Source organism: Trachurus japonicus, chromosome 18, assembly GCF_045865225.1.
Source record: "Trachurus japonicus isolate A0001 chromosome 18, Traja_1.0".
NCBI classification, from domain to species: Eukaryota; Metazoa; Chordata; class Actinopteri; order Carangiformes; family Carangidae; genus Trachurus; species Trachurus japonicus.
In genome coordinates, this window is record NC_140924.1 from 17,177,759 (window position 1) to 17,203,163 (window position 25,405).

The 25,405-nt window shown below is 43.4% G+C and overlaps 2 protein-coding genes and 1 long non-coding RNA gene across 4 annotated transcripts in view; 1 reads left to right on the forward strand and 2 right to left on the reverse strand.

The window, feature by feature from the left end:
- The first annotated feature begins 1,475 nt into the window (after positions 1 to 1,475).
- Positions 1,476 to 2,989, forward strand: LOC146969015 (uncharacterized). 2 transcript variants are annotated; one of them, XR_015034305.1, is made up of 3 exons: positions 1,476 to 1,641; positions 2,119 to 2,194; positions 2,839 to 2,989. It is a non-coding gene; the product is annotated as an uncharacterized LOC146969015 (long non-coding RNA). The 2 variants fall into 2 exon arrangements; XR_015034306.1 differs by lacking the exon at positions 1,476 to 1,641 and adding an exon at positions 1,704 to 1,823.
- Positions 2,990 to 16,260: 13,271 nt separating this feature from the next.
- The window catches only part of LOC146969016 (GTPase IMAP family member 7-like), a 78,692-nt gene continuing 69,547 nt past the window's right edge, over positions 16,261 to 25,405 (reverse strand). The window contains exon 3 of the transcript XR_015034220.1: positions 16,261 to 16,333. The gene's annotated coding sequence lies outside the window, so the exon portion shown is untranslated. The remainder of the gene's footprint in view (positions 16,334 to 25,405) is intronic.
- On the reverse strand, positions 18,274 to 20,538 carry LOC146969017 (GTPase IMAP family member 7-like). Its single transcript, XM_085759079.1, has 3 exons — positions 20,291 to 20,538; positions 19,115 to 19,758; positions 18,274 to 18,851 (listed from the first exon to the last, which is right to left on the reverse strand). Exons 1-3 carry the CDS (start codon positions 20,400 to 20,402, stop codon positions 18,450 to 18,452), a joined length of 1,158 nt encoding a protein of 385 aa, XP_085615205.1. The 5' UTR covers positions 20,403 to 20,538; the 3' UTR covers positions 18,274 to 18,449.

Consider the following 25,405-nt stretch of genomic DNA (forward strand, 5'->3'; position numbering starts at 1 on the left):
ACCTAGGATTTTAAAAAATGGCATGTTAGAGCACAGTCTAGCGTCAGATAAAACTACATAAAAATGCCATGATTTGGGTTGTAGTGTTAAACAGTTTCAGATCAAGCAACATGATTTTTTGCTGTGTAAAAGCATTTTTGGATCGCACTGAGCGCATTTATGCCCAGGCATAAAGATGCACATATGCCCCATATGTGCATCTTTAACCCCAGTCTCTACTCTGATTACAGTAGGTACTACTTCAAAGTGGCCATTTCACTCGCAGGGAGCGAGATTCACGCAACGCGTGAAATGTAAGTGACAAATGTAGCCAAAAAAAAAAAAACACAACTTAAGGAAAAAAAAGAAAAAAGAACGCAACTTACCAGAATTGTTGTCAGACATGATAACCGCAGAATGATGGAACTGCCTGTTTGATTGTTTCTTATAGATAGTCTTAAGTCTTTGCTAAGAGTGTGTGTTTTACTGCTCGGGCGATAGCAGAATGAGACAAACTGTATGAGTTGTCAAGCGTAAGTGTCGTCCCTCAGTCTAACAAACCACACCCAGAGAAAGGTTGTGCAGTGTTGCCAACTCCTCAGTAAGGAAAGTCGCTATTGGCTGTCATGAAAGTCGCTAGACGTCGTTAAATTACGTCATCGCCTCCTGCTCGTTAAAAACAGGAGTGATACATGCTTTCACGTTGGAGTCTTCAAACCAGAAACACGCCGGAAAAAGTCACTAGATTTGTCACTAGTCGCTTTTGACAAAAAAGTCACCAAGAGGGGTTGGAAAGGCGCCAGATTTAGCGAGAAAGTTGGCAACACTGAGGTTGTGTTCCGCATAGCACTTGCACGGGGTTTTCCGTTCACGTAAACAACTTCAACTGACAACTGAACTGATCTGACAGGTCTGTAAAGGAAACTAACCAAGGAGCTAAACAATAACACTGTTAAGGGTGTTCTGGAGAGATTGCCCTTTTCAGTAAACATCATTTCATTTGACAAGCAACAATTTAAACCATGCACTGGACTGATCAGATCCTCTGTGGGCAGTGGTGATGTCCAGTTTTTTGTACAAGAAAAACTGGAAAAACACTGATGGTCTGTAAAATGATATGCTGTTACATCGCCTCAGCAAACCACCCCAGGACACTATTCGCCACCATTAAAGGGATACACCAATTTTTTTTTTCATGTCTTGCCTCACTCCCGAGTTCATGACAAGCAGATAGGTCCGTGTACGAAGTATAATTCAATTGCGTTGTTCACTTCGAACCATGACAAATGTCGTTTTTAGGGGTATTTCCTATTTCATTGACGTAAGACGTACAACGCAATTCAGCGCAACGAAGTGCCCGCTTGTTCCTTTCTCCAACTTGTACAATGAAAATTGAAAAAGGAAGTCGAGAGCCGGAACCAGCCTTCAAAATAAAAGCTCCGCGTTTTGAAGCATGTTGGCTACAGCGCCGGACAATTTAAAAGAAAATAAAAACCCGAAACGAATTAAATACAAAGTCACAACAAATCGCCTAAACGATTACCATTTCATAAATGATATAAAGCGATATTTCGGCTACTTCCCCCACACAACTGTCAGGATCCCTGGGGATTTTCACAATAAGGGCACCGGATCGCACTGAGATGCTGTCAACGACGTGAGGTGAGTGAGTCAAACTCTGTTGTGGTTGACTTCATCACTGCTTCACTCATGAAGTAGGTCACACGTTATGTTGTTTTTCATTTTTTCGACCTAACTTCTCCAGCCAGTGTTTAAATTGTTGACCTGTAGCTAACGGTTAGCTCCGGAAGATAATCAACGCTAGCAATGCTAATTGTTTACAGGTAAACTAGCTAGCGGTTGTAGCTAATAAACAGCTGTTGGATGCTAACGTAACGTTACGTCTTTTATTATTATCAGCTCTTCAGCTCATTTGAATATTTTCTTCTCTAAGTCTGTGAGAAATGTCCTCATTTATGGTAGAAGTGAATAAATACGGGTTTTTTATTTATTAAACGCTAGTTGTGTTCACAAATGTGTAATTTATTACCAGCATCATGTTTGTCCACGCAGACTACAGAGCAGTCTAAACTACGTCTAAATGAAATATGAAATGTCATGTGTGTCTCTATTTGGCAGATGTGGGTCCACCGTGAGCTGATGCATGAACTCATCCTATGACAGCACCAGGATCAGCTTGAAACAGCCAGAGCTGGTAAGTTGAGAGTTACCAGTGAGTAGACTCCATCATTTAGACACATTTTTAGGGCATTTTGATCATCACATTTCCACGGACATGACTCCCTGTCATCATTTCATCGATTTATAATGTTTAAAGTTTGAATTCAGTGGGGAAGCTTTTAGTCTTCTTCTTTGATGTGGTGCATTTGTGTGGCAGCGTTATAGCGCCACGCCAGCTCCACACAGGCCTGGCACAATACTACAGTATTTTGAGTTGTGTATACACAGTCTGAAAGACCTCATCATTCCTTACTGTCCTACCAGAGTACTCTGCTCCCAGACTGCAGGTCTGTTAGTGACTTCCAGTATCTCTAAAAACAGACTGGGAGGTAGAGCCTTCAGTTACCGGGCTCCTTTACTGTGGAACCAGCTCTCTCCATGGGTCAAAGAGGCAGTCAGACACTCTAACTACATTTAAGTCTAGACTTAAGACCTTCCTTTATGACAGGGCTTTTAGTTAGGGCTGGTTCAGGTAGCTCTGAACCATTTTATAGCTACACAGCTATATAGGCTTAGACTGCTGGGGGACATCATCACGTTACATGAAGCCCTCTCCTCTCCTCTCTTTTTGTGTTGTCATTTGGCCTTGGTCTTACACCCTCTCTGTGTTTTCCACAGATTTCTCTAGAGCTCCACCTGCAGCGCCTCCTTTCCTCTGCCCCTACACCAACCAGCCTGCCCATCAGTACTCCTGCTCTCCTGTGGATGGAGTGTCACTCACCTCAGATGCTTTTGAAGGAGCTTCAACATGTCTGCTTTCTGAGTCCCAAACTGTTCACAGCGAAACACAGCCTGCTTTCTAGTGCAAAGGATAGTACTAAGACACAGACATGCTGGGTGCTAGGTTTTTACAAATGTTGAACAATTAATAAATGACTTTGGAATTTATATTACCTCCAGAACCTCCATTGGCTCACAACTCCTTATCACATTCAGTTCAAAGTCCTTCTCCTCACCTTCAAAGCCCTCCAGAACCAGGCCCCATCCTACCTCACTGACCTTGTTGGACCATCACACCCCTCCCACTGCCTCCGCTCCTCCTCCCAGTACCAAGCACAAAACCTGGGGTTACAAAGCCTTCTCCATCGCTGCCCCCTCCCTTTTGAACTCTCTCCTCAACACATCCGTGACTGTACGGGCTGAAATGCTCTCAAATATTTGCTCAAAACCCACCTTTTCAAACTTGCTTTTAATCCCCAAGTGTAATAAGCTTCTGTGTTTCATTGTTCATGTATTGATCATCTTCTTTGTTGCATTTATTTCATGTATTCTTTTATCTTGTTTGTTTTACTATGTAAAGACTTTGAGTAAATAAATAAATAGAATGTTTTTATTATTTTTATTAATCAGTGATTGACACAGTGCTTCAGACAAGAGGCTCATGAGGTCAGCAGAAACAATCATAGGGTCACACTACCCATCTACTTCAGAGTTGGCACAACAATGCTGTTTGTCAAGTGCAGAAGCATCATTAGAGACTCCTCTCACCTTTTGAACAGCCTCTCCCAACTCCTTCCACCGGGTCAGAGATATTGCAGTTGGAGACGCAGTACTGTAAGACTCAAGTCACAGTATGTAAAGTGTCTGATGACAATAAAGAGAACCTTCACTTTAACCATAACACATCATAACTTAATTCTTCTGTAGCAAAAGAGTTCGAGACAGGCACCACACAGTTTAAAAGCACGACAAGATATCTCATATGTGTGAACAATTGTAAAAAAGAAAAAAAAAAAGAAGTAAGAAATCCAATGCATTTTGAGTGTACAGCAATATGAACAAAGGCTCCCGCACACTGTCTTTACTTGCATAGGTTTATTAAACAACGTTTCGGTCCTGAGACCTTCGTCAGGTTCACAAGGACAGTCTCAGGACCGAAATGTTGTTTAATGAACCTATGCAAGTGAAGACAGTGTGCAGGAGCCTTTGTTCATGTTTCTCAACCACACAGGTCTTCTCCGACGCACCTGTCCGTCTGTGCCGATGTGCATGAGTTTCAGCTCAGCTTTGAGTGTACAGCAATAGAAGTTATAGTTGTAGTAGGGTACATTGATTCATTTTCATATGTAAACACTGCCTTTTAATTTACTGGATGATGAGCAGAGATGGTTATTCTTTGTCCAGTGCCCAGATGAAACATGCACGGTAGCTCATACGGGTCACAAAAATCAAAGTCATCATAAATCATTGTGGTATTTTTGTTGTTTGTATTCATCAGTGATGGTGTACACAACATGGCCTAATTCTGTCAGTAAAGCAATGCAACAGTTCTTGAAGATGAGATCATTTTACTTGTGCAATTGTCCCCTTTCTTGCCACACCCAAAATCCTATCATAATGCTAAATGTGTCCAATAATTGGAGGGTGCTATAAAATATCCACTAACCTAAAGAAATGGTGTGTTGTAGGATGGGTACATACTGTTATGAATCATGGGTGGTAATTAAATTAAATACATTTACAGTAAATTGATGTATAAATGTATTACAATAAGTGACAAGATGCTAAGAAATCTGAATAATAAGTCTGTTATACAGCCTCTCCAGTGCAGGTCAGTGAGGTTAGGACTGAGCAAAGTTTCATGCTTCATACTGTAGTTGTAAAAAATAAAATGTCAGTACAATGCAGTTAACAAACTCATCAGAGTCAGGTTCTGAGTTCCAACTTACAACATTTAATTCATGAACACAATGCATCAAAACAATAGAAAGTAACAAATTTCCAAAAACAACAAGAAGAAGAAAAAAAAAAAAGAAAGATTCAGAAAGTTCCCCTGATGACTTGCATTGCTTCTGACAGCCAGGAGGGGTGTGATGGTCCAACAAGGTCAGTGAGGTAGGATGGGGCCTGGTTCTGGAGGGCTTTGAAGGTGAGGAGAAGGACTTTGAACTGAATGTGATAAGGAATTGTGAGCCAATGGAAGTTCTGGAGGTAATATAAATTCCAAATTAATTTATTAATTGTTCAACATTTGTAAAATCCTAGCACCCAGCATGTCTGTGTCTTAGTACTATCCTTTGCACTAGAAAGCAGGCTGTGTTTTGCTGTGAAAGCCATTCTTAGTAGGTACAGTTTGGGACTCAGAAAGCAGACTTGTTGAAGCTCCTTCAAAAGCATCTGAGGTGAGTGACACTCCATCCACAGGAGAGCAGGAGTACTGATGGGCAGGCTGGTTGGTGTAGGGGCAGAGGAAAGCAGGCGCTGCAGGTGGAGCTCTAGAGAAATCTGAGGAAAACACAGAGAGGGTGTAAGACCAAGGCCAAAGTACAACAGATAATGACAACACAAAAAGAGAGGAGAGGAGAGGGCTTCCTGTAACGTGATGTGTCCCCCAGCAGTCTAAGCCTATACTGTAGCTGTGTAGCTATAAAATGGTTCAGAGCTACCTGAACCAGCTCTAACTACAAGCTCTGTCATAGAGGAGGGTCTTAAGTCTAGACTTAAATGTAGCTAGAGTGTCTGCCTCTTTGACCCATGGAGAGAGCTGGTTCCACAGTAAAGGAGCCCGGTAACTGAAGGCTCTACCTCCCAGTCTGTTTTAGAGATACTGGAAGTCACTAACAGACCTGCGTTCTGGGAGCGGAGTACTCTGGTAGGACAGTAAGGAATGATGAGGTCTTTCAGACTGTGTATACACGACTCAAAATACTGTAGTATTGTGCCAGGCCTGTGTGGAGCTGGCGTGGCGCTATAACGCTGCCACACAAATGCACCACATCAAAGAAGAAGACTAAAAGCTTCCCCACGGAATTCAAACTTTAAACATTATAAATTGATGAAATGATGACAGGGAGTCGTGTCCGTGGAAATGTGATGATCAAAATGCCCTAAAAATGTGTCTAAATGATGGACTCTACTCACTGGTTACTCTCAACTTACCAGCTGTTTTCAAGCTGATCCTGGTGCTGTCATAGGATGAGATCATGCATCAGCTCACGGTGGACCCACATCTGCCAAATAGAGACACACATGACATTTCATATTTCATTTAGACTTAGTTTAGACTGCTTAGTAGTCTGCGTGGACAAACATGATGCTGGTAATAAGTTATGTTACACAGTTGTGAACACAACTAGCATTTAATAAATCAAAAACGCGTATTTATTCACTTCTACCATAAATGAGGACATTTCTCACAGACTTAGAGAAGAAAATATTCAAATGAGGTGGCGTTAGCATCCAACAGCTGTTACTTAGCTGCAACCGCTAGCTAGTTTACCTGTAAACAATTAGCATTGCTAGCGTTGATTATCTTCTGGAGCTAACCGTTAGCTACAGGTCAACAACTTAAACACTGGTTGGAGAAGTTAGGTCGAAAAAATGAAAAACAACATAACGTGTGACCTACTTCATGAGTGCAGCAGTGATGAAGTCATCAACCACAACAAACTCACTCACCTCACGTCGTTGACAGCATCTCAGTGCGATCCAGTGCCCTTATTGTGAAAATCCCCAGGGATCCTGACAGTTGTGGGGAAAGTAGTCGAAATATCACTTTATATCATTTATGAAATGATAATCGTTTAGGCGATTTGTTGTGAGTTTGTATTTAATTCGTTTCGGGTTTTTTTTTTCTTTTAAAATGTCCGGCGCTGTAGCCAACATGCTTCAAAACGCGGAGCTTTTATTTTGAAGGCTGGTTCCGGCTCTCGACTTCCTTTTTCAATTTTCATTGTACAAGTTGGAGAAAGGAACAAGCGGGCACTTCGTTGCGCTGAATTGCGTTGTACGTCTTACGTCAATGAAATAGGAAATACCCCTAAAAACGACATTTGTCATGGTTCGAAGTGAACAACGCAATTGAATTATACTTCGTACACGGACCCAGATAGACACCATCCTTTCGAGTTCGAATGTGCGTGCAGTAATGAGGGAGAGCCCGTCTCGCCCGTAATTAGCTTAGCTCAAACGCTGGAAGTGTATAGGTAATGTTAGCCTGCCTCCACCTAAAGTCATCAGAGAAACTCTTCAGCAACTCTAAACGGAAACCGGCGGGCCGATCTTCGTCTCAGAGCTGACCAAACTCTCCGGTAAGGCATCTTGAGCGGTCAAATGCCGTTAACGGGACAAGATCGGTCAAAACGGAGGGTTCGGACGGTTTATTTTGGTTCAAGCTAGCTACATTGAGGGTAGGTTAGCTTCCTATTTAAAAGTAAAAGCACAAATTCTATCGTCATGGATTTCTGTATGTAAAGGGCAACGGGTAGGAGGCAGGCTAACACTACCTATACACTTCCAGCGTTTGAGCTCAGCTAATTACAGACGATACAGCTCTATCTCCCTTGTTACTGCAGAGTACCGCACAGTCGAAAGGATGGTGTCTATCTGCTTGTCATGGACTCAGAGTGAGGCAAGACATGAAAAAAAATGTTGGCGTATCCCTTTAACTGCCTATCCTCATTTTCCTCGACCTCTCTGCAGCTTTTGACACTGTTTCCTACACAATCCTCCTCAAACACGTATCCCATCACCTTGGCATCACCAGTACAGCCGTTATATGGTTTCAGTCCTATCCAACCGATCTCAGTTTGTCACCATTGTTTGATGTTCTACCGTTTCAAGTACCGGTATGTGAAGTTTAAACTGTTTGCGGTCACGTGAATAATTGGTTCAATAGGTTAGCTTCGCAGCCTCGCTAGGATACGTCTCATCTTACCGGCACCACACCATAACCGGAAGTTAATTTGTCACTATTAACAGCACCTCCTCCCCCCCTGCCCCAGTCAACCACAGTGTCCCCCAAGGCTCTGTGCTTGGTCCTATCCTTGTCTACCTACACCCCCTTGGCTAGATCATACGTCACCACAGTCTCAATTTCCACCGCACTGATGATACCCAGCTCTGTCTCAGCACCTCACCATCCACTCTGCTCCCTCCACCGTCTCTGCTCGACTGCCTTCATGCGTCAATATACATAGTGCATGAGCTGAGACTTGAACTCACATCCTGTAGATACTAATGGCGCATTTCCACTAGCGCGCTTCGGCTCGGCGCGCTATTTGCGTGTTTCCACTAGCACGTAGTACCTGCAACCAGGTACACTTTTGGTATCACCTCAGCCCTGGTTCCAAGCGAGCCGAAGCGTTACTAAAACGTGACGTCAGCCGACTGCCTTCCACTGATTGGCCGATGAGTGTCGTCATTGGAAGCGACGACCGACAACAGAAATGTTCCTGCTGAAGCCTGTTACAATATTACCAGAGAATTTCTAATATTGAGACTGGCTCTGTTATTACGTGACTTTATTAAATTTTAATATTTTTTCATGCGAGAAAGTTACTGTTTAGATCCCCAATGTGCGGTTAGTTTATCCAAACGACGGCTGTTTAGAAGTTTGCCCCGATGTTTTTCGGAGAAGTGAAGCTCCAGGTCCGAGCAGCGACCGCGACACCACAGAGGCAGCAGCCCCGGCTCCTGACGTGCTCCGCCGGCCAGCCTACGAGCCTCGCCCCGGTGGAGACACAAGAGCAGCACTGCCTTGGGGTCTGTACGCACAGAAAACACCACATTTACATCAATAAATAAATGTTTTACAATGAACCACGCCGATCTCAGAGCTGGCAAGACTCTCCGGTAAGGCATATTGAACGGTTAAATGCCGTTAACGGGACGAGAGCAGTCAAAACGGCGGTTTAAAGCTAGCTACAGCGAGGGTAGGTTCACTTCCTGTTTACAAAGTAAAAGCACCAATTCTATCGTAATGGCTTTCCTTGTGATAAAAGGCAACGGGTGTTTTATTTTGTGAAAATAACCGGAAGTGCGTTGCTCACTACGGCTAGCTTTAGTAACGCCGACTTCGTCGAAACAAAATTGTAAACAGCTGACAGCTTGTCAGATTTTCAACACGTTGGGGATCCAAACGACTACTTTCTCGCCTGAAAATGTTACAAATGTTGCTAAAGTTTTATATTTACAGAGTTTAGAGCGTTGCTCGGCGCCGTGTAAATGACGTCACGGCAGTGATACTCAGTTGTAATGGAAACACAACCAAGCCGAGCCGTATCGAGCCGAGCCGTGCTAGTGGAAATGCGCCATAAGACCTCTAACAGTGGCGTGCACAGACTTTTTGAAGGGCAGGGGCAAAAAAAAGAAAAAGATAACATAACAAGCCACTGAAGCCTGTGTTTTTCAACAATTGAAACTGAGGGCAATTCAAAATATATATATATTTTAAAAAAAAGATAAAATTATATTTGCTAAACTTAATCAACCATGACCCCAAAATTCTCCTTTCATGATGTTCAAAATTAGATCAGTGACTACTGTTACGTAAAATGATCCTGCTTTAATTCTGGTTTGGCTCCGTCAACACAGTATGACTGATCAGTAAATTGTTTCTCTTTTAAAAAAAAATTCATGACTCTTTCCTCATTCTTGATTTTCAGCTGCCTGTGAAGGGTGCGCCCTGTGTATGTTTAGACTTCCAAAACAATACTTCCAATTCTGCATTACTAGCTCAACCATGTTCAAATATGAATTTGAATTGCATTTTAAATGTATATAAAACACACATCATGTATTGGTGGCCTGTGATGTAATAGGTCAACCAGAAAAATGTCCCGTACTAACAAGCTGAAAGGCAGAATAAGGTCACCTATTGTAGCAGAGCTGAACAGACTTCATTCAAGGAATCGATTCTCAAAGACAAAGACAGTTGTCCAGCTAAGTGCCGTTTTGGGAGCTCTCTTGTCTGAAGCCCACCCTCAAGCGTTTTTGACGCTTTGGAAGCTTTTGGTGTGAACGCACAGTTATGTCATCGATTACTGTCTAATACTTACGAGATATACTCAGATTTTTATAATTTGGCAAAAATGTGCCGTCTGGGATGGTAACTTTATTGGAACCATGAAAACATTTTATCAAGTGTACCTACTAGTGATATGACTTTTTTCTTCCCTTGTCCTTTGTCCTGGTTCATCAAATTGAAGTTGGGTTTCTTTGTCCAAGTGCCCTGACATATGCACTGCATGTCTTTTATTTTTGTTATGTATTTAGTTGAGCTTTATAAGAGGGTTTGGGGGTGATCCACTAGGGGGAGCTCCAGGCACAGGTCAGGGGGGTTACTGCTTAGTTTGGTCCTGCTGCTGTTGTTGTTGTGGTGCAGTCCTCAGAGAGTGAGCCCGTGTTCCCTGTACTGTATCACAAAGTGCTATTAAATGCTCATGCATTCTACAGTCTACTCTCCAGTCATGCTTATAGATAAGAAGATCTAATACTGGCGACGAGGCGGATGTGTACGCTCCAGAGACTTGGAGACATACAAGGACTCACGCAGACCGAGTTACGAGAACGAACGGCAACAGCTAACAAGCGGCTAACGGCTAACAAGCGGCTAACAGGACACGGTAAAGTCGGACTTTCACTAGAGAAGCTACTCACTGTCAGATCATGGCTACTTTCGGGAGGATTGAAGAATTCTCTGGGGATAAAGAGGCTTCGTGGGAGGAGTACTCAGAGCGGCTGGAATGTTTTTTTGTAGCAAATGAGATCGATGACGCCGAGAAGAAAAGAGCAGTGTTGTTGAGTGTATGCGGAGCAGCCACGTACTCCATGCTACGTTCCCTGGTGGCTCCAAAGAGACCGAGTGAGGTACCGTATGCTGAGCTGATTGGCAGTCTCCAGCGCCATTTCAGCCCAAGACCTTCTGAGATAGTGCAGCGCTTTCATTTTCACAACTGTAAGCAGCAGCCAGGTCAGTCCATTTCAGCATTCATTGCGGAGCTGAGGAAGCTATCAGTGCATTGCAATTTTGGAGACCAGCTTGAGAACATGCTCCGCGACCGGATTGTGTGTGGCGTGCGGGACCCAGCCCTGCAGAGACAGTTGTTATCGGAGCCGGCGCTGACCTTCAAATCGGCTGAGGAGAAGGCTATGGCAGCGGAGACAGCAGCTCTTAATGCGAGTATGTTGCGTATGGGACTATCTGCTCCCCAGTCAGAGGAAGTTCACAAGACAACTCACACAGCTGACATTAAAAAGGAGATGGGGGCTACGATGGAGGTGAAAAAAAAGTGTTTTCGCTGTGGAGCTTTTCATAGTCCCTCAGACTGTAAATTCAGCACGGCAGTCTGCCACTTCTGCAAGAAGAGGGGACACATCGCACGGGTCTGCATGAAGAAAGCTCAAACCAATACTGCCTCCAAGCCTGAGGACCAGCCTCAGGCTCAGACACATGCTGTTACATTGGAAAGCCTGGGCCAGGAGGAGTACTTCCTGCATCATACCTCCGCACACCAGCTGACACACAAGAGGGCGCCGTACACGGCTAAGGTACTCCTGAACAAAGTACCCCTTACTATGGAAGTAGATTCTGGTTCAGCATGCTCACTGATCAGTGAAGAGACATATCACAGCCTATGGCCAGCAGACCCACCAGCCATTATGCAGGTCACAGGGGTGCTCAAACAGTGGTCACAAGCCCAGCTACAGGTGCTAGGAAAGATTCAAGTGGAAGTCGAGTATCATGTTTTCAAAGGCACACTCTCACTTTTCGTGGTGGGAGGGGAAGGAGCAAGCCTGCTCGGCAGAGACTGGTTTCAACTACTAGGCATCGATGTGACGGGAGTGCACGCGATCCAGCACCAGTCGATACAGTCCATGCTGGAGGATTACAATGAGGTGTTTGGGGAGCTGGCGGCTTGCCAGGGACCACCTGTCTCTGTGGCCGTGGACCCAGAGGTAGCACCTAAGTTTTTCAAAGCGCGCCCAGTCCCTTTCGCGCTGCGTCCAAAAGTGGATGAGGCTTTGGACAAGCTGGTGGAGCAAGGTGTTCTGGTTCCAGTGAAGTATTCCAAGTGGGCCACGCCCATTGTGCCAATCTCTAAGAAGGATGGGAGCCTCCGGATCTGTGGTGATTACAGATGCACGGTGAACACAGCTGTACTCCCAGATGTATACCCCCTACCAACTGTATCCGAACTGTTCTCCTCTCTGGCAGGGGGGATACTGTTCACAAAACTGGATCTCAAGCAGGCGTACCAACAGCTTGTCCTGGATGAAAACGCAGCGGAGCTACTGACCATGAACACACACAGGGGACTTTTTAGGCCAACAAGGCTGCAGTTTGGAGTATCAACGGCTGTGGCTATTTTCCAGAGGTTCATGGACACCCTGCTGGCAGGAATTCCAGGAGTACAACCATATCTAGATGATATCCTCATTACAGGGAAATCTCCAGAGGAACATGCAGGCAGGCTGCAGGCAGTGCTGAGTCGGGTAGCAGAGGCAGGACTCCGGCTGCAGAAAGAGAAATGTGTGTTTGCTGCAACAGAGGTGGAGTTCTTGGGATTCCGCGTGGACAAGGAGGGAGTGCACCCCACAACAGAGAAGGTGGAGGCCATCAGGAATGCACCCACACCCAAGACAAAAACGGAGTTACAGGCGTTCCTGGGACTTCTGAACTTTTACAGTTGTTTTTTAGAGGGCAAAACGACTGTTTTGGAACCATTGCACCGACTGCTGGACCATGATACAGCCTGGGACTGGACTGCAGCCCACGATGCGGCCTACAGACAGGCAAAGGAACTGCTTCAGGCGGACGGCGTGCTGGCCCATTATGATGTGCGAAAGCCCATGGTGTTGGTTTGTGATGCCTCGCCATATGGGGTTGGGGCTCTGCTGAGCCACGTGGAGCCAGATGGACGCGAAGCACCTGTATGTTTTGCCTCAAGAACCCTCACCCCAACGGAACGGAACTACGCGCAGATTGACAAGGAGGCGCTAGCTGTTGTCTTTGCTGTGAAGAAGTTCAACCAGTACGTGCTGGGGAGAGAGTTTGTTATCTACACAGACCACAAGCCGCTGTTGGGGCTAATGCATCACTCCAGGCCGGTACCACAGATGATATCACCTCGCATGCTGCGCTGGAGTTTGATGTTAGGTGCGTACCATTATGAGCTGCGTTACAGGCCCGGAAAGAAGCTTGCTAATGCTGACGCCCTGAGCCGTCTGCCCCTGGCTCACGGAGGGGCTGAGGTCCCACCCCCGCTGGAGGTGTTGTTGCTGGAAATGGTCCCTCAGGCTCCACTCCACGCAGGACGGATCAGCAGCCTGACACAGAAGGATCCAGTGCTGTCTCGTGTGTTGCACTGGTTGCTCCATGGCTGGCCGACAGGGAGGCAGGAGGAGCGTTTCCAGCCTTTCACCCAGCGGCGTGACGAACTGTCTGCACACAAGAACTGTGTGCTCTGGGGGAGCAGGGTGGTGGTGCCCCTGGCAGCGAGAGCTGACGTCCTGAAAATGCTGCATGATGCTCACCCAGGGATCGTCCATATGAAGGCCCTGGCGAGGAGCTATGTCTGGTGGCCTGGCATGGATAAAGAGGTGGAGAGGGTCGTGAGAGCCTGTGAGGCCTGCCAGCTCACCCGTCATAACCCACCCAAGGCTCCGCTGCACCAGTGGGAGTGGACCACCAAGAAGTGGTCGAGAATCCACATCGATTTTGCAGGACCGTTTCAGGGGAAGACATTTCTGATCGTGGTGGATGCCCACTCGAAATGGCTGGAGGTGTCTGTCATGCCATCTATGTCTTCTGGTGCTGTCATCAACATGCTGCGGCTGCTGTTTGCTACTCATGGTATCCCTGATGTCCTGGTGTCGGACAACGGCACAGCTTTCACGTCTACCGAGTTCAAGGTTTTCACCCAGAGAAATGGAATCAGGCACGTGACAACGGCACCGTATCATCCCTCCTCTAATGGTCAAGCTGAGAGGATGGTGCAAACTACAAAGGATGCTCTGCGGAGGATAGCCGTCGGGGACTGGCAGACTCGGTTGGCCCGTTTCCTGCTGGCCCAACACATCACACCAAACTCAACGACCGGGAAGAGCCCCGCAGAAATGCTGATGGGTCGTCGGCTGATGACCGCACTGGATCGCCTGCACCCAGACTCGCAGGATGAGGTCCGCACAAAGCAAGAGGAGCAGGCCTGTAGCCAACAACGAGGGCCGAGGCTGTTTCAACCTAGGGACTCTGTGTTTGCCCGCAGTTACACAGGGGCAAGATGGATGCCTGCGGTGGTGGAGAGGGCCACGGGGCCAGTGTCATACAGTGTGAGAGCCCCTGATGGCCAGGTACATCGGCGCCATGTGGACCAGTTGAGAGGGCGCGAGCCAGAAGTAACTGAGGGGGAGTCTCCCCAGCCCCCGCCTGCTATTGAGTCTCTGCCCCGAGAAGGAGCCCAAGAGGGGGTAGAGTCACAGTCGGGGGGGAGAGAGACAAGGGCTCCAGTGGAAGTGGGGCATTCTTCAAGCAGCCCCACAAGCTCCTCTTCAGTGCCTGTTCGCCGTCAGCCCTGCAGGCCCAGAGTTCGTCCCAAAGGGTGGGACGATTATGAACACTAACTAGGGGAAAGGAGTGTTATGTATTTAGTTGAGCTTTATAAGAGGGTTTGGGGGTGGTCCACTAGGGGGAGCTCCAGGCACAGGTCAGGGGGGTTACTGCTTAGTTTGGTCCTGCTGCTGTTGTTGTTGTGGTGCAGTCCTCAGAGAGTGAGCCCGTGTTCCCTGTACTGTATCACAAAGTGCTATTAAATGCTCATGCATTCTACAGTCTACTCTCCGGTCATGCTTATAGATAAGAAGATCTAATAATTTTCATATTTGGTTGCTCACACAAAACACTGGTAGGAGCAGCTACAGGAGGAGGAGGCGGATCAGCAGGTTCAACAGGAGCAGATGCAGCTGGAGGAAGTGGTGCAGCAGGTGCAGCAGTGGGAATTTTTGTTGGAGGAGCTGTTACAGGAATAGTAACAGCTGTTATAGGAATAGCAATAGTAACAACACTGAGTGGAAAAATTTTTTATAAATTACATATTGACAAAATGTTGAGAATTTATTTGTTAGAAAGACATTATTTGAGAAGAAGATAAAGAATAATATAAGTTAATGGTCAAATATAAGTTAACATTAATATCGATAAAAACAGTATGTTGAATATGTGGTTAAAAAAGAGACTGCATTTCATTTGATTTTGGAGTTACATTAAAAACTTCACGCCCCATGATGCTCTAGGAGCAGGAAGGTGATTGGACGTGATTACGCCAGAGTGTGTTGTTGTAGGCAGCCATGTTGAACTTTGCCTTGAACTCACACACACTGTATGTTTTATTCTCTCTTTTTTTATTATTCACTAAAGAATGTCTGAATTGAAGAACACAAACGTTCACACACATTCATTATAATATCTGCAGGTATAAACAAGTTGTAAACTCATCCTGTGACAGTCTAACTTTAATGATAGAGTAGTGCATAAGCTTGAAAACAAAACAATGCCTCCTGGGTGGGATTGTCCTGAAGCTCAGCATCACACTTCCTGACCCTCATTAACCCTGAAGCTGCATTTCTGTCTCTGTGCTCTGACTGGAGAGATTTACAGTAAGATCTCTACTCCAGCTGATGTTGCTTTGTGCTGCCATCTAGAGGTTGCTACACATCACAGCTTGGTGTTTTCTTAGTGTTTACGGTTTCACTTTCCTCTAACACTAAATTTGAGGGTCATTTTTATGATTTATTTCTACCCACAGTCGGCACATGTGATCTGTGTGTGTGAGAGAGAGGGAGACCATAACAAACAGTTAGAGGTCAGTGGTTGTCTGTCTTGGCTGCCATGTTACATTAAAAACTAATGCTAATTTGATTTCAGTAACTGCAGATTGAAAGACAGGTACAATGTGAATGGGCCCTTATTCATTTAACATCAGTGATGATAGTACATTAAAGCAGAAGTAAGCGGAATGTTTGTGTTAATATAAGTCTCAAATAGTTGTATCTTCCGACAGCAATCACTTACATAGAGTGTTTGGACAGAAACACGGGTCTGTCAGTCACTCTGCTCTGCTCTGAGCCGAGGAGAAAACATTTATCGTATCCTACAGTTTTTATCCAATGAGGAGAGAGAACGGCATAAAGGGGCGGTCCTCTCTGTGTGTGCAGCCATGGGATGCGCGTGCATGTGGTGACGTATAGGGACGAGGGCGGGGACTGCTAACTCCATCTGCTGACAGGAAGTTAGCCAAAACGACCGGATCGCTTACTTCTGCTTTAATTTTAAAGCAACATCAGAGCTTGTTATTATAAACATTGTTTGTTATCATTAATTATCAATACAGCTCATCTTTTTTGACAAAGAGTACAATCTCTTTTTATGCAGCCAGAAAGCAAAAACAAAAATGTGATGTTAGTTTTCAACAGTGACAATCATTTTTATATAGCTTAGCCTTTCGTTCATTTCATCCAGTATATGAATAAACATAATCAAGCAATGGATTAAAGGTAGCTGACTTAAATTTCACTTTCACTTTTGCGAGTCACGACGAGGAGGGAGCAGGCAATGCAGCACCTTTCCGTCGGATTTCTCAGTGTGTTTATTGAGAAATGATCCGAGAAATGATCCGCTGCTAACAGAAACTTAGTTTGGACGTCTTTTGTTAATTTCCAAGTGCTAGTGCTCATGGGAAATGGAGTCTTCCTTCGGGCAAAACACTACCGCTTTGGGCCACTGGCGCCGCCAAACTCAACCAAAACTGAAAGTTCTTTAGTACTGCTTTAATGATGAGTCCCCAAAGTTTGCAACTCATCCATCCTGTCCTGACTGTCAATGTAAAACATTTTTCAACAATGCAACTGTACTATCCAGGACACAGTGGCTGTCATCTTTGACACACCGAGCTGTCATCTTTACAGCTTGCCATGGTGTTTCTGCTTACTCAGATGCATAGTATCCTAACACCACCGGCCAATGCTCCTACTCAAGCAGCTGCATTTGTAAGTGCTGCTACAGCTTTTCCTGCTGCAGATGCAACTGTTCAGGTGACAGGTGTGGCAGGGCACACCTACCAAAACTTGACTTCCCGGAATAACAAAGAGGGTTTCTGTGTTGTCATTTACAGTAAATGTCTTCTTTGATTTTGGTCATGATAATCTGTGAAAATGAAGACTTGCAGCAGCATTTACAGACACACATACAATGGGTAAGGTTAACCATAAACACTGATAAATAGAAATGAAAAAATTCAATGTCTGTGTCAATAAAAGATGATTTCAACCTTTTCTGACATTAATAGATTATTTTATTTTAAGTTTAATTTACAAAAATACTCATATTTGACAAGTTATTAATTCAGTGTTGTCTGTAGTGTACTTATCACACTATATAACACTTATGACTAGGCTATTGGAAAATGGGGGGAAAACAAGTTTAAATAGTAACGTGCATTATAAAAACCAAATCAGATTTCTTTTTCTTTCTCATATTAGCTCAGTATGAAAGAGAGAGAGAGGTTTGATATGTAGCACTGCATTGTTTTCATATTTCATATTTTTTTCACTTTTTGAGTAAGAAAAAAAATCTGTTATGGAGGATTCTAACAGAAAGGAAACTGAGATATATGAAGTTTTGTACACCACTCTTTATAATGTTCATCAAATCAACAGATCAACTGTTTATTCTGAAAATATTTCACATGTTCCCTCACCAAGATTGTTTCACAGTTTATCATTAAAAAATCCATAGTAAAATGATTATATATAAAATGTAATAGCAATTATAATAGCAAGGAGTAGTTTTACTGAAAACTTTGTAATGTGAAAGTAAAAGTTGAATCCAGTTCAGCTGGTAAAAGTTGAAGCCAGTAGGTGATACTATACCCACAAAAAGTTAGGAATATCTGACTTTCTGTCAGATGGGAACTGTAAAAAAAATCATGCTACAGTGATATTATATCATCAAAGTATGGCATTTAAGTAGAAGTATGCTATTTTTTTCATCTTAAACAATGTATTGGAACAAAAGCTAATAGTGGTGGGTACAAAAAATGCTCATGTCTCAATAAGTTGTCATATGGCCAAAGGACGTCCACTTCTCTGCCTTTCGGTGACTCTTCCAGTCTCTCTGGCTGTGATGTCCAATTCCGATTTGTTGCCTGTCCAATTATTGATGACATACAACACACAATTCATTTGAGTTGTTTTGTTTACACCCACACCATTTCAACACGTGGCCTATACAAGTTCAAAGTTATTATTATATCAAACATTTTAACAAAACCGTGCCCATGCCAACCATACTGTTCGCAGACAATATGGAGTTTTTGTAATCGCGTATAATGAAAAATAAAAAAAGACACCAGGGAGATGACAGTCATAGTTACATAACATAGTTGACAGCATTGCCATGATAAAAGCACAAACGTTTTTCTCAACTGTTAAAAAGGAGAGGCATTTTATCCTCACTATTCTGTACTTTTAGTTTTTTTTGTCATAATTTTAGATTTGTCAAACACAGACTTAGCTGTGTTCACTACTGCCTCTTTGACTGAATCTGCTTGATCAGCTTCGTCATATCCAATACAACCTCCTACGACTGCTCCTGCTGCTGCTGCAACTCCTGCAACTATACCTAATCCAACTTCAGCTCCTGCTGCTGCTCCTAGTGCCAGTACTGTTACCTTCAGTACTCCTGCTGCTGCTGCTATGGCTGCGACAGCTGCTCCAACCATCATTGGAATGCCAAGCAGAGCTCCCAACAGTACTCCTGTGGTAACACCAGCTAATTTCTTTAGATGGTTTGAGACATTTATCTTTGCCTGCTCTCTGATCTCTTCGTCTGACATTTCTGGTGATGTCTGTCTGATGTCTAACATTGTTTTTATTGTTTTGTCTTTCTTGTTTGTGTAGTGCACTTTTATGTATTTCGCTATATGTATTGTATTTATTGTTTTGTTTTTATTCCTTGTGGTGTACTGCTGTATTTTATTTATTTATTAGGGACGTCGGATGCAAATTAGCCGCCTGGCTATAATCCGGCATATTTACAGCAGTATTTCTTTTAGTTATACTAATGTTCATTAATATGCACTGTCCCTATTCAAATAAATGCTATTATTATTATTATTATGTCCTCCTCCTCTTGTTGTATCTTACTCTCTACTGCTTGTAGCATCTCATTGGTGTAGACACCCTTTTTGTATGCCACCTCCTGAATTGTGTTGATTAGCTTTTTCACACGGACATCGTTGTTCCTGTATTCATGCTGGTTGTTCTTCCAGTGTTTATTATCAATGACGTGGCACCGATTACTGCACTTCTGCACCAGGTCACTCAGCTTCTTATTCTGACGGACAAACTTCTTAATTGTCTTTCCTTCTTTGAGCTCGTTACCATGAGTGAAGAGAACTACAGCATGTTTGAAAGCCTCCTCACTAAAACATTCTTTTATTTTGTCAATAACCTGCTCCTCCTGCTCTGCGAATTTCCCCACCTTCAGCACAATGAGAAAAGCATGAATCCCAGGAGCACACTCTGTGACACACCTCACTATCTCAGGCTTCAGTTCCTTCTCAGACCTTTTTGTGTCAAAGAAACCAGGAGTGTCGATCAGAGTGATTTCTCTTCCATCAACACGTCTGGTTTCTGTCTGACATTCTGTTGTTTCAGAGTTTGAAGTGTGGCCTTTGTTGAACACATCTTCTTCTCTAAATATGGTGTTAGCCAGGCTACTTTTCCCAACTCCAGTTTTCCCCAGCAGGACGATCCTCAAGTCTGACAATAGAGAAGATTAATTAGATGTACATTCTTAGTCATAATTTCTTTTGCATTAGAAAATCTATTTATTGTTTTCCGGTCAATAAGCTTTGAAAATATGATTCCAGTCTCTATTTTTTTATGTTGTGTTGTTTATGTTATGTTGTAAAATTGTTATGTTTATGTGAATTTTTGAGGATCACTCAGGATAATGTGACACTGAGCACTAAACCACGTAACAGTATTCTACTTCTGCCTCTCACATTTTATCCCTGATGCATCCTAAAGCCCATTCAGAAGGTATTGCATTTCTTGGACAGTTGGGTGCATCTGCTATAAAAATGTTTGCCTTAAATGAGCACAATGGGGCATTTCTAAAACATCAACTAGTTTAAATTTAAATTCAACATATTTGTCTCAACGGTTTAAGGAGAGGTTCTTTGTCCTCTCTCAAAGGTATTGCTATATTAAAGGTGCAAATTAAACCTTTTTGTCTCATATGTGTTTACAAAAGAGGAGATTATGTTAGCTGTGTCAGTAAAAGCCTTACCTGTGTTCCCTGCTGCTTGATCAGCTTTTTTATGTTGAATAAAACGTTTTTTAAATGAGACCACTGCTGCCTTCACTTCTTCTGTCATGGCTGTGGCAACAGATCCAACCATCACTGGTCGACCAAACAGAGCTCCCAACAGTGCTTCTGTGGTGACACCAGCTAATTTCTTGAGGAATTTAGAGACCTTTCTTTTTGCCTTCTCTCTGATTTCTTCATTTGACAAGTTTACTGATGTCTTTCTGATGCCCTCTTCTTTTTGTTGTATTTCACTCTCCACTGCTTTTAGCATCTCATTGGTGTAGAGACCTTCATCATCTGCCATCTTTTTAATTGTGTCAAGTAGGTTTTTCACCTGGACTTCATTGTTCCTATATTCATGCTGGTTGTTCGTCCAGTATTTATTATCAATGACGTGGCACTGATTCTTGCACTTCTCCAGCAGCTCTCTCAGCTTCTCATTCTGACCGACAAACTCCTCAATCTTCATTCCTTCATCAAGCTCGTCACCATGAGTGAAGACAACTACAGCATGTCTGAAAGCCTCCTCACTGAAACACTCTTTTATTTTGTCAATAACCTGCTCCTCCTGCTCTGTGAATCTCTCCACTTTCAGCACAATGAGAAAAGCATGAATCCCATGGGCACACTCTGTGATACACTTTGCTAACTCTGCCTTCAGCTTCTTTTCAGACCTGGTTGTGCCAAAGAAACCAGGAGTGTCAATCAGAGTGATCTCTCTTCCCTCAACAGATTTAGTTTTTTTCTGGCATTCTTTTGTTCCAGAGTTTGCAGTGTGGCCCACACTGAACACATCTTGTCCCAGTATGGTGTTACCCAGGCTGCTTTTCCCAACTCCAGTTTTTCCCAGAAGGACGATCCTCAAGTCTAAATGGAAAAAAGATGTGTGATTTAATAGTGTGTGTGTGTGTGTGCGCGCACACGTGCATGCGTGCACACGTGCATGCGTGCTTAAAATAAAAGAAGACAACTTACCACTATTGTTGTCCGACATGATAACCGCAGAATGGTGAAACTGCCTGTGTGATTGTTTCTTACAGATTATTACAGGCTTAAGTCTTTGCTCATGAGTGTGTGTTTTACTGTTTGGCCAATAGCAGAATGAGACACAAACTGTCTGAGCCGTCCCTCAGTCTAACAAACCACACCCAGAGAAAGATTGTGTTCCACACTTGCACAAGGTTTCAGTTCATGTGAATATCTTCAACTGACAACTGAACTGATCTTTAGAGATAAGTCTGTAAGGAAAACCAACCAAGTAGCTAGCTAAACAGTAACACTGTTAACCATTGTTCTTTAGAGGGTGTTCTGGTGAGAGTGCCATTTTTCAGTAAACAATATCACTTTGTTAACTACAATTCAAGCCATGCACTGGACTAATCAGATCCAGCAGTGATTTTGATGTTCAGTAATGAAATCTACCTGTGAATATCACAACATTTAGCCATGGCGGATGCAAGGGAATGGTGTAAAGTCGTGCTTTCCTAACTGAAGAATTGTAAACAAGAATATTTTTTCTAAAATTTTCGAAATAAATAATTTCAAATCAAAATATAGTTTTTCAATGGGAAACAAACAATTTAAGCTGCTTCACAGCATAGGAAAACAATAAGAACACATATTGCATTAGCTGAGACTTGACCTCACAACTTCTAGACTGGAGGCTGTGGTTAAGTGGAGGTTGGGGTGTAAGCTGAAGGCCATTCTGGGTGACCCCGAACACCCTCTACAGACTCTCACAGGTGCCGCAGTAACAGGCTCATCTCCCTGACCTGGAGAACTGAAAGGTTGATCCTTCATTCCTGCTGCCATCAAGATGCACAATGCCATTTGTTAGGCTATATACTTTTACTTTGTATTTGTATCATTTTAGGTTATTTATTGCTCTGTGTACTGTATGTTGGTCAAAAGTAATTTGCCCTAGGAGTGAAAACTGACTGCAATTGTTCACAAAAGCAGAATTCAAAATGTTTTTACAGAAATCTGCTTGTTTTAGATAATACTCTGATATTTGACAAACTTCATCAACCATGACCCCAAAATTCTCCTTAAATGAACTTGTGACTACTATTAAAATATGCCTGCTTTAAAGCAGAAGTAAGCGATCCGGTCGTTTTCGCTAATGCTGCGTTCCAGGCAGGATTTTGAAATCGTAAATTACAGCTTCAAGTCACAACTTACGACTTTGTAGCGTTCCAGGCAACCCACTCGTGTTTTTCCGACCTGTTTTACCTGTGAAAGTCACTATAACGGCCACTCGTAACTTCCGACCCGTGAACTCGTACCAGATCAAACTGGTACTGTACAACTTCACAGGTCGGAAAAACAGGAGTAACGAGTTTCCTTGAACGCACCATAACAGTCCTCGTCCCGACGTCACCACATTCACGGCGTCCCTTGGCTGCACACACAGCCCTGCATGCCGTTCTCTCTCCTCATTGGATAAAAACTGTAGGATACGATAAATGTTTTCTCCTCGGCTCAGAGCAGAGCAGAGGGACTGACAGACCCGTGTTTCAGTCCAAACACTCTATGTAAGTGATTGCTGTGGGAAGATATTACTATTTAAGACTTATATTAACACAAATATATCACTTACTTCTGCTTTAATTCTGGTTTGTCTTCTCATCTCTCAAGTGGCTGTGTCAACACAGTATGACTCATGACCAGGCACTATTGTTTCTGCTTGAAAAAAAAATCCATGACTTTCCTCATTCTTGATTTTCAGCTGCCTGTGAAGGGTGCACCCTGTCTATGTTTAGACTTACAAAAGATGCATTACATGCTCAACCATATTCAAATATGTATTTATATGAATTTTAGCATTTTAAATTCATATAAAACACACAACTCAGTTTGCAAGTATTTTTGGCTTTTGCTCTCAAAGCTTGAAACACTAGTAGGCTATCTTGTTACTTTGTCTTACTGCATGTTCCATTTTCACCATTGATATGTTTGTTTAACCATGCAGTAGGCCTGCAATATACCACTGAATAAGTCTGACTCACTGGAATATCAAACAGGCTTTCTCTGTGTTGGAGTTTTATTTCAATCAGACAACTCTGGAATGAGAAGAAATCATTTAATGAGTGTAAGCATAGCAAGCTGAAGCACAGCATGTACAGTATAGCATATTCTTGAGCATGGCTACAGCAGGTTTGGTGTCAGGCTCTGTCTCATATTTGTTCCCTGAATGATCTGCTTTGCCACATTACAGGGACCCACAGAGGTTCACGAGACAAGGCCGAGGTGGTGGGTTTGCAAGTAGTGAAAGGCAGAGCAGCAGCACATTAGCAGCAGAAGCATAGCCAGGGATGAGCAGGTAAGCTGGGGGATTTATATTGTTGACCAAAATTAAACCCTTCCTTTCCCATACTGATTTAGAAAAGGTTATCCACGCCTTCATTTTTTCCAGGCTAGATTATTGTAATGCTCTGTATTCTGGTATTAGTAAACGCAACATTCAGAGACTACAGTCTATCCAAAATGCAGCTGCCAGGTTTTTAACAGGTACCAAAAGAAGTGACCACATCACACCAGTCCTTGCTGTTCTTCACTGGTTACCTGTGAGTTTTAGAATTGATTTTAAGATTTTACTGCTTGTCTTTAAAGCCTTACACGGTCTGGCTCCTGCCTATATTGTAGACATGCTGGCCCCCTACGAGCCAGACCGGAGCCTGAGGTCCTCTGGTAGGGCCCTCTTACATGTTCCCAAAACTCGCTTGATCACCAGAGGGGACCGGGCTTTCGCTGCCCGGGCCCCTCGGCTCTGGAATGCCCTGCCTGGGGATCTCAGGCAGGCAGACTCAGTGTCCTCTTTTAAATCACTTCTTAAAACTCACTTTTATCGTTTGGCCTTCTTAAACTGATTCTCTTTTACTATTGTTGTGACTCTTTTTTATTTTGTATTCCTGTATTTTAATGTTGTTTTATTGTTATGTATTTTAATATGAATCAATTGTTTTATTGTTAAGCACCTTGTAACTTTGTTTTGAAAGGTGCTCTACAAATAAAATTATTATTATTATTATTATTATTATTATTATTATTATTATATAACCCGCCCTATTTGGGCTGATCAGGATGGGCGCTGCTTGAGTTGTCTGCCTGAACTAGCTTCACAGGCTTTGCATCATTTTTTGACATTCACTGAGTAATTGACCCTTCGCCAACTCCTCCCACAAACGGTTATTGTCCAATCCTACGTTAGCAACCGTAACTATAGGCCTGGCAAGCTTTCGGCAGTGAGTCATTACGTTTGCTTTTGTGGACACATTTTGAGACTAGGACGAAAAACATTTGTTTGTAGAGAAGGATGTTGTTGTTGCTGCTGCTACTACGGTGGCGGCGGCGGCAGCAATATAGAGATGTTCAGATACGAGCAGACTTTTTTTTCGACTTGAGCAAGTGTAAATATGGGGATAACCATATGTTCACATCCGGAATGACAGCTGTAGCCTACTTTTAGGGCTTTTACCTGGGCTTTTGGGCGAGGGATCCTCCAGGCAGGGACTGCTTTCACTGACTGATAAAGCGATGGGAGAAAAAAAACAGCAGCGAAAGCTGTATGTGGTTCACTATCGCCCAAAAACTTGCAGTTTGACAACGTTTCATGACCAGTGAGATGACGTAAGTCTTCGTGGGTTGATAGACGGTAAAATGACCAGCCCTTACTGCTGCTCTGTACATTGTCCAGTCGTGTCGTTGAACAGATGTTTTATCCTCCTGCGCGAGTCACGTCACTGAAAACTATGAATGATCTTTGTGACTTCTTCTCTCTATTATCTCAGAACAGTTTATCCAGAAATTTGCTGATATTTCCTTTGAAATCGATACCAAATACTGCCAGGAGCATGGCTGGGAGTGAAAGCTTGCCCGGCGTAGCAACAGTAACCAAGGGGGCAGGGCTACGCGAAGGGTCAATTCCTTACACACTCACTTTACTTTTATACAGTAAAACCAAACCTTCTTATATCAGGCTGCTAGGAAACATAATCTCTTACCATTTTTAATTCAGAGCATGGCAGCTTGATTTTCAGACTCTTTTATTATAGTTTCTCAGTAGACAGCAGTGATTTTATTTATATGTGGGAG

What these genes read in the sequence shown, in the direction of transcription:
- LOC146969017 (XM_085759079.1), bottom strand. Translation starts at nt 20,402, where the DNA reads ATGGTTGGATCTGTTGCCACAGCCATGACAGAAGAAGTGAAGGCAGCA. An exon ending in TCAAGCAGCAGGGAACACAG is followed by an intron (nt 19,759 to 20,290) that starts GTAAGGCTTTTA and finishes CTCTATTGTCAG; the next exon opens with ACTTGAGGATCGTCCTGCTG. An exon ending in TACAACAAGAGGAGGAGGAC is followed by an intron (nt 18,852 to 19,114) that starts ATAATAATAATA and finishes ACAATGTTAGAC; the next exon opens with ATCAGACAGACATCACCAGA.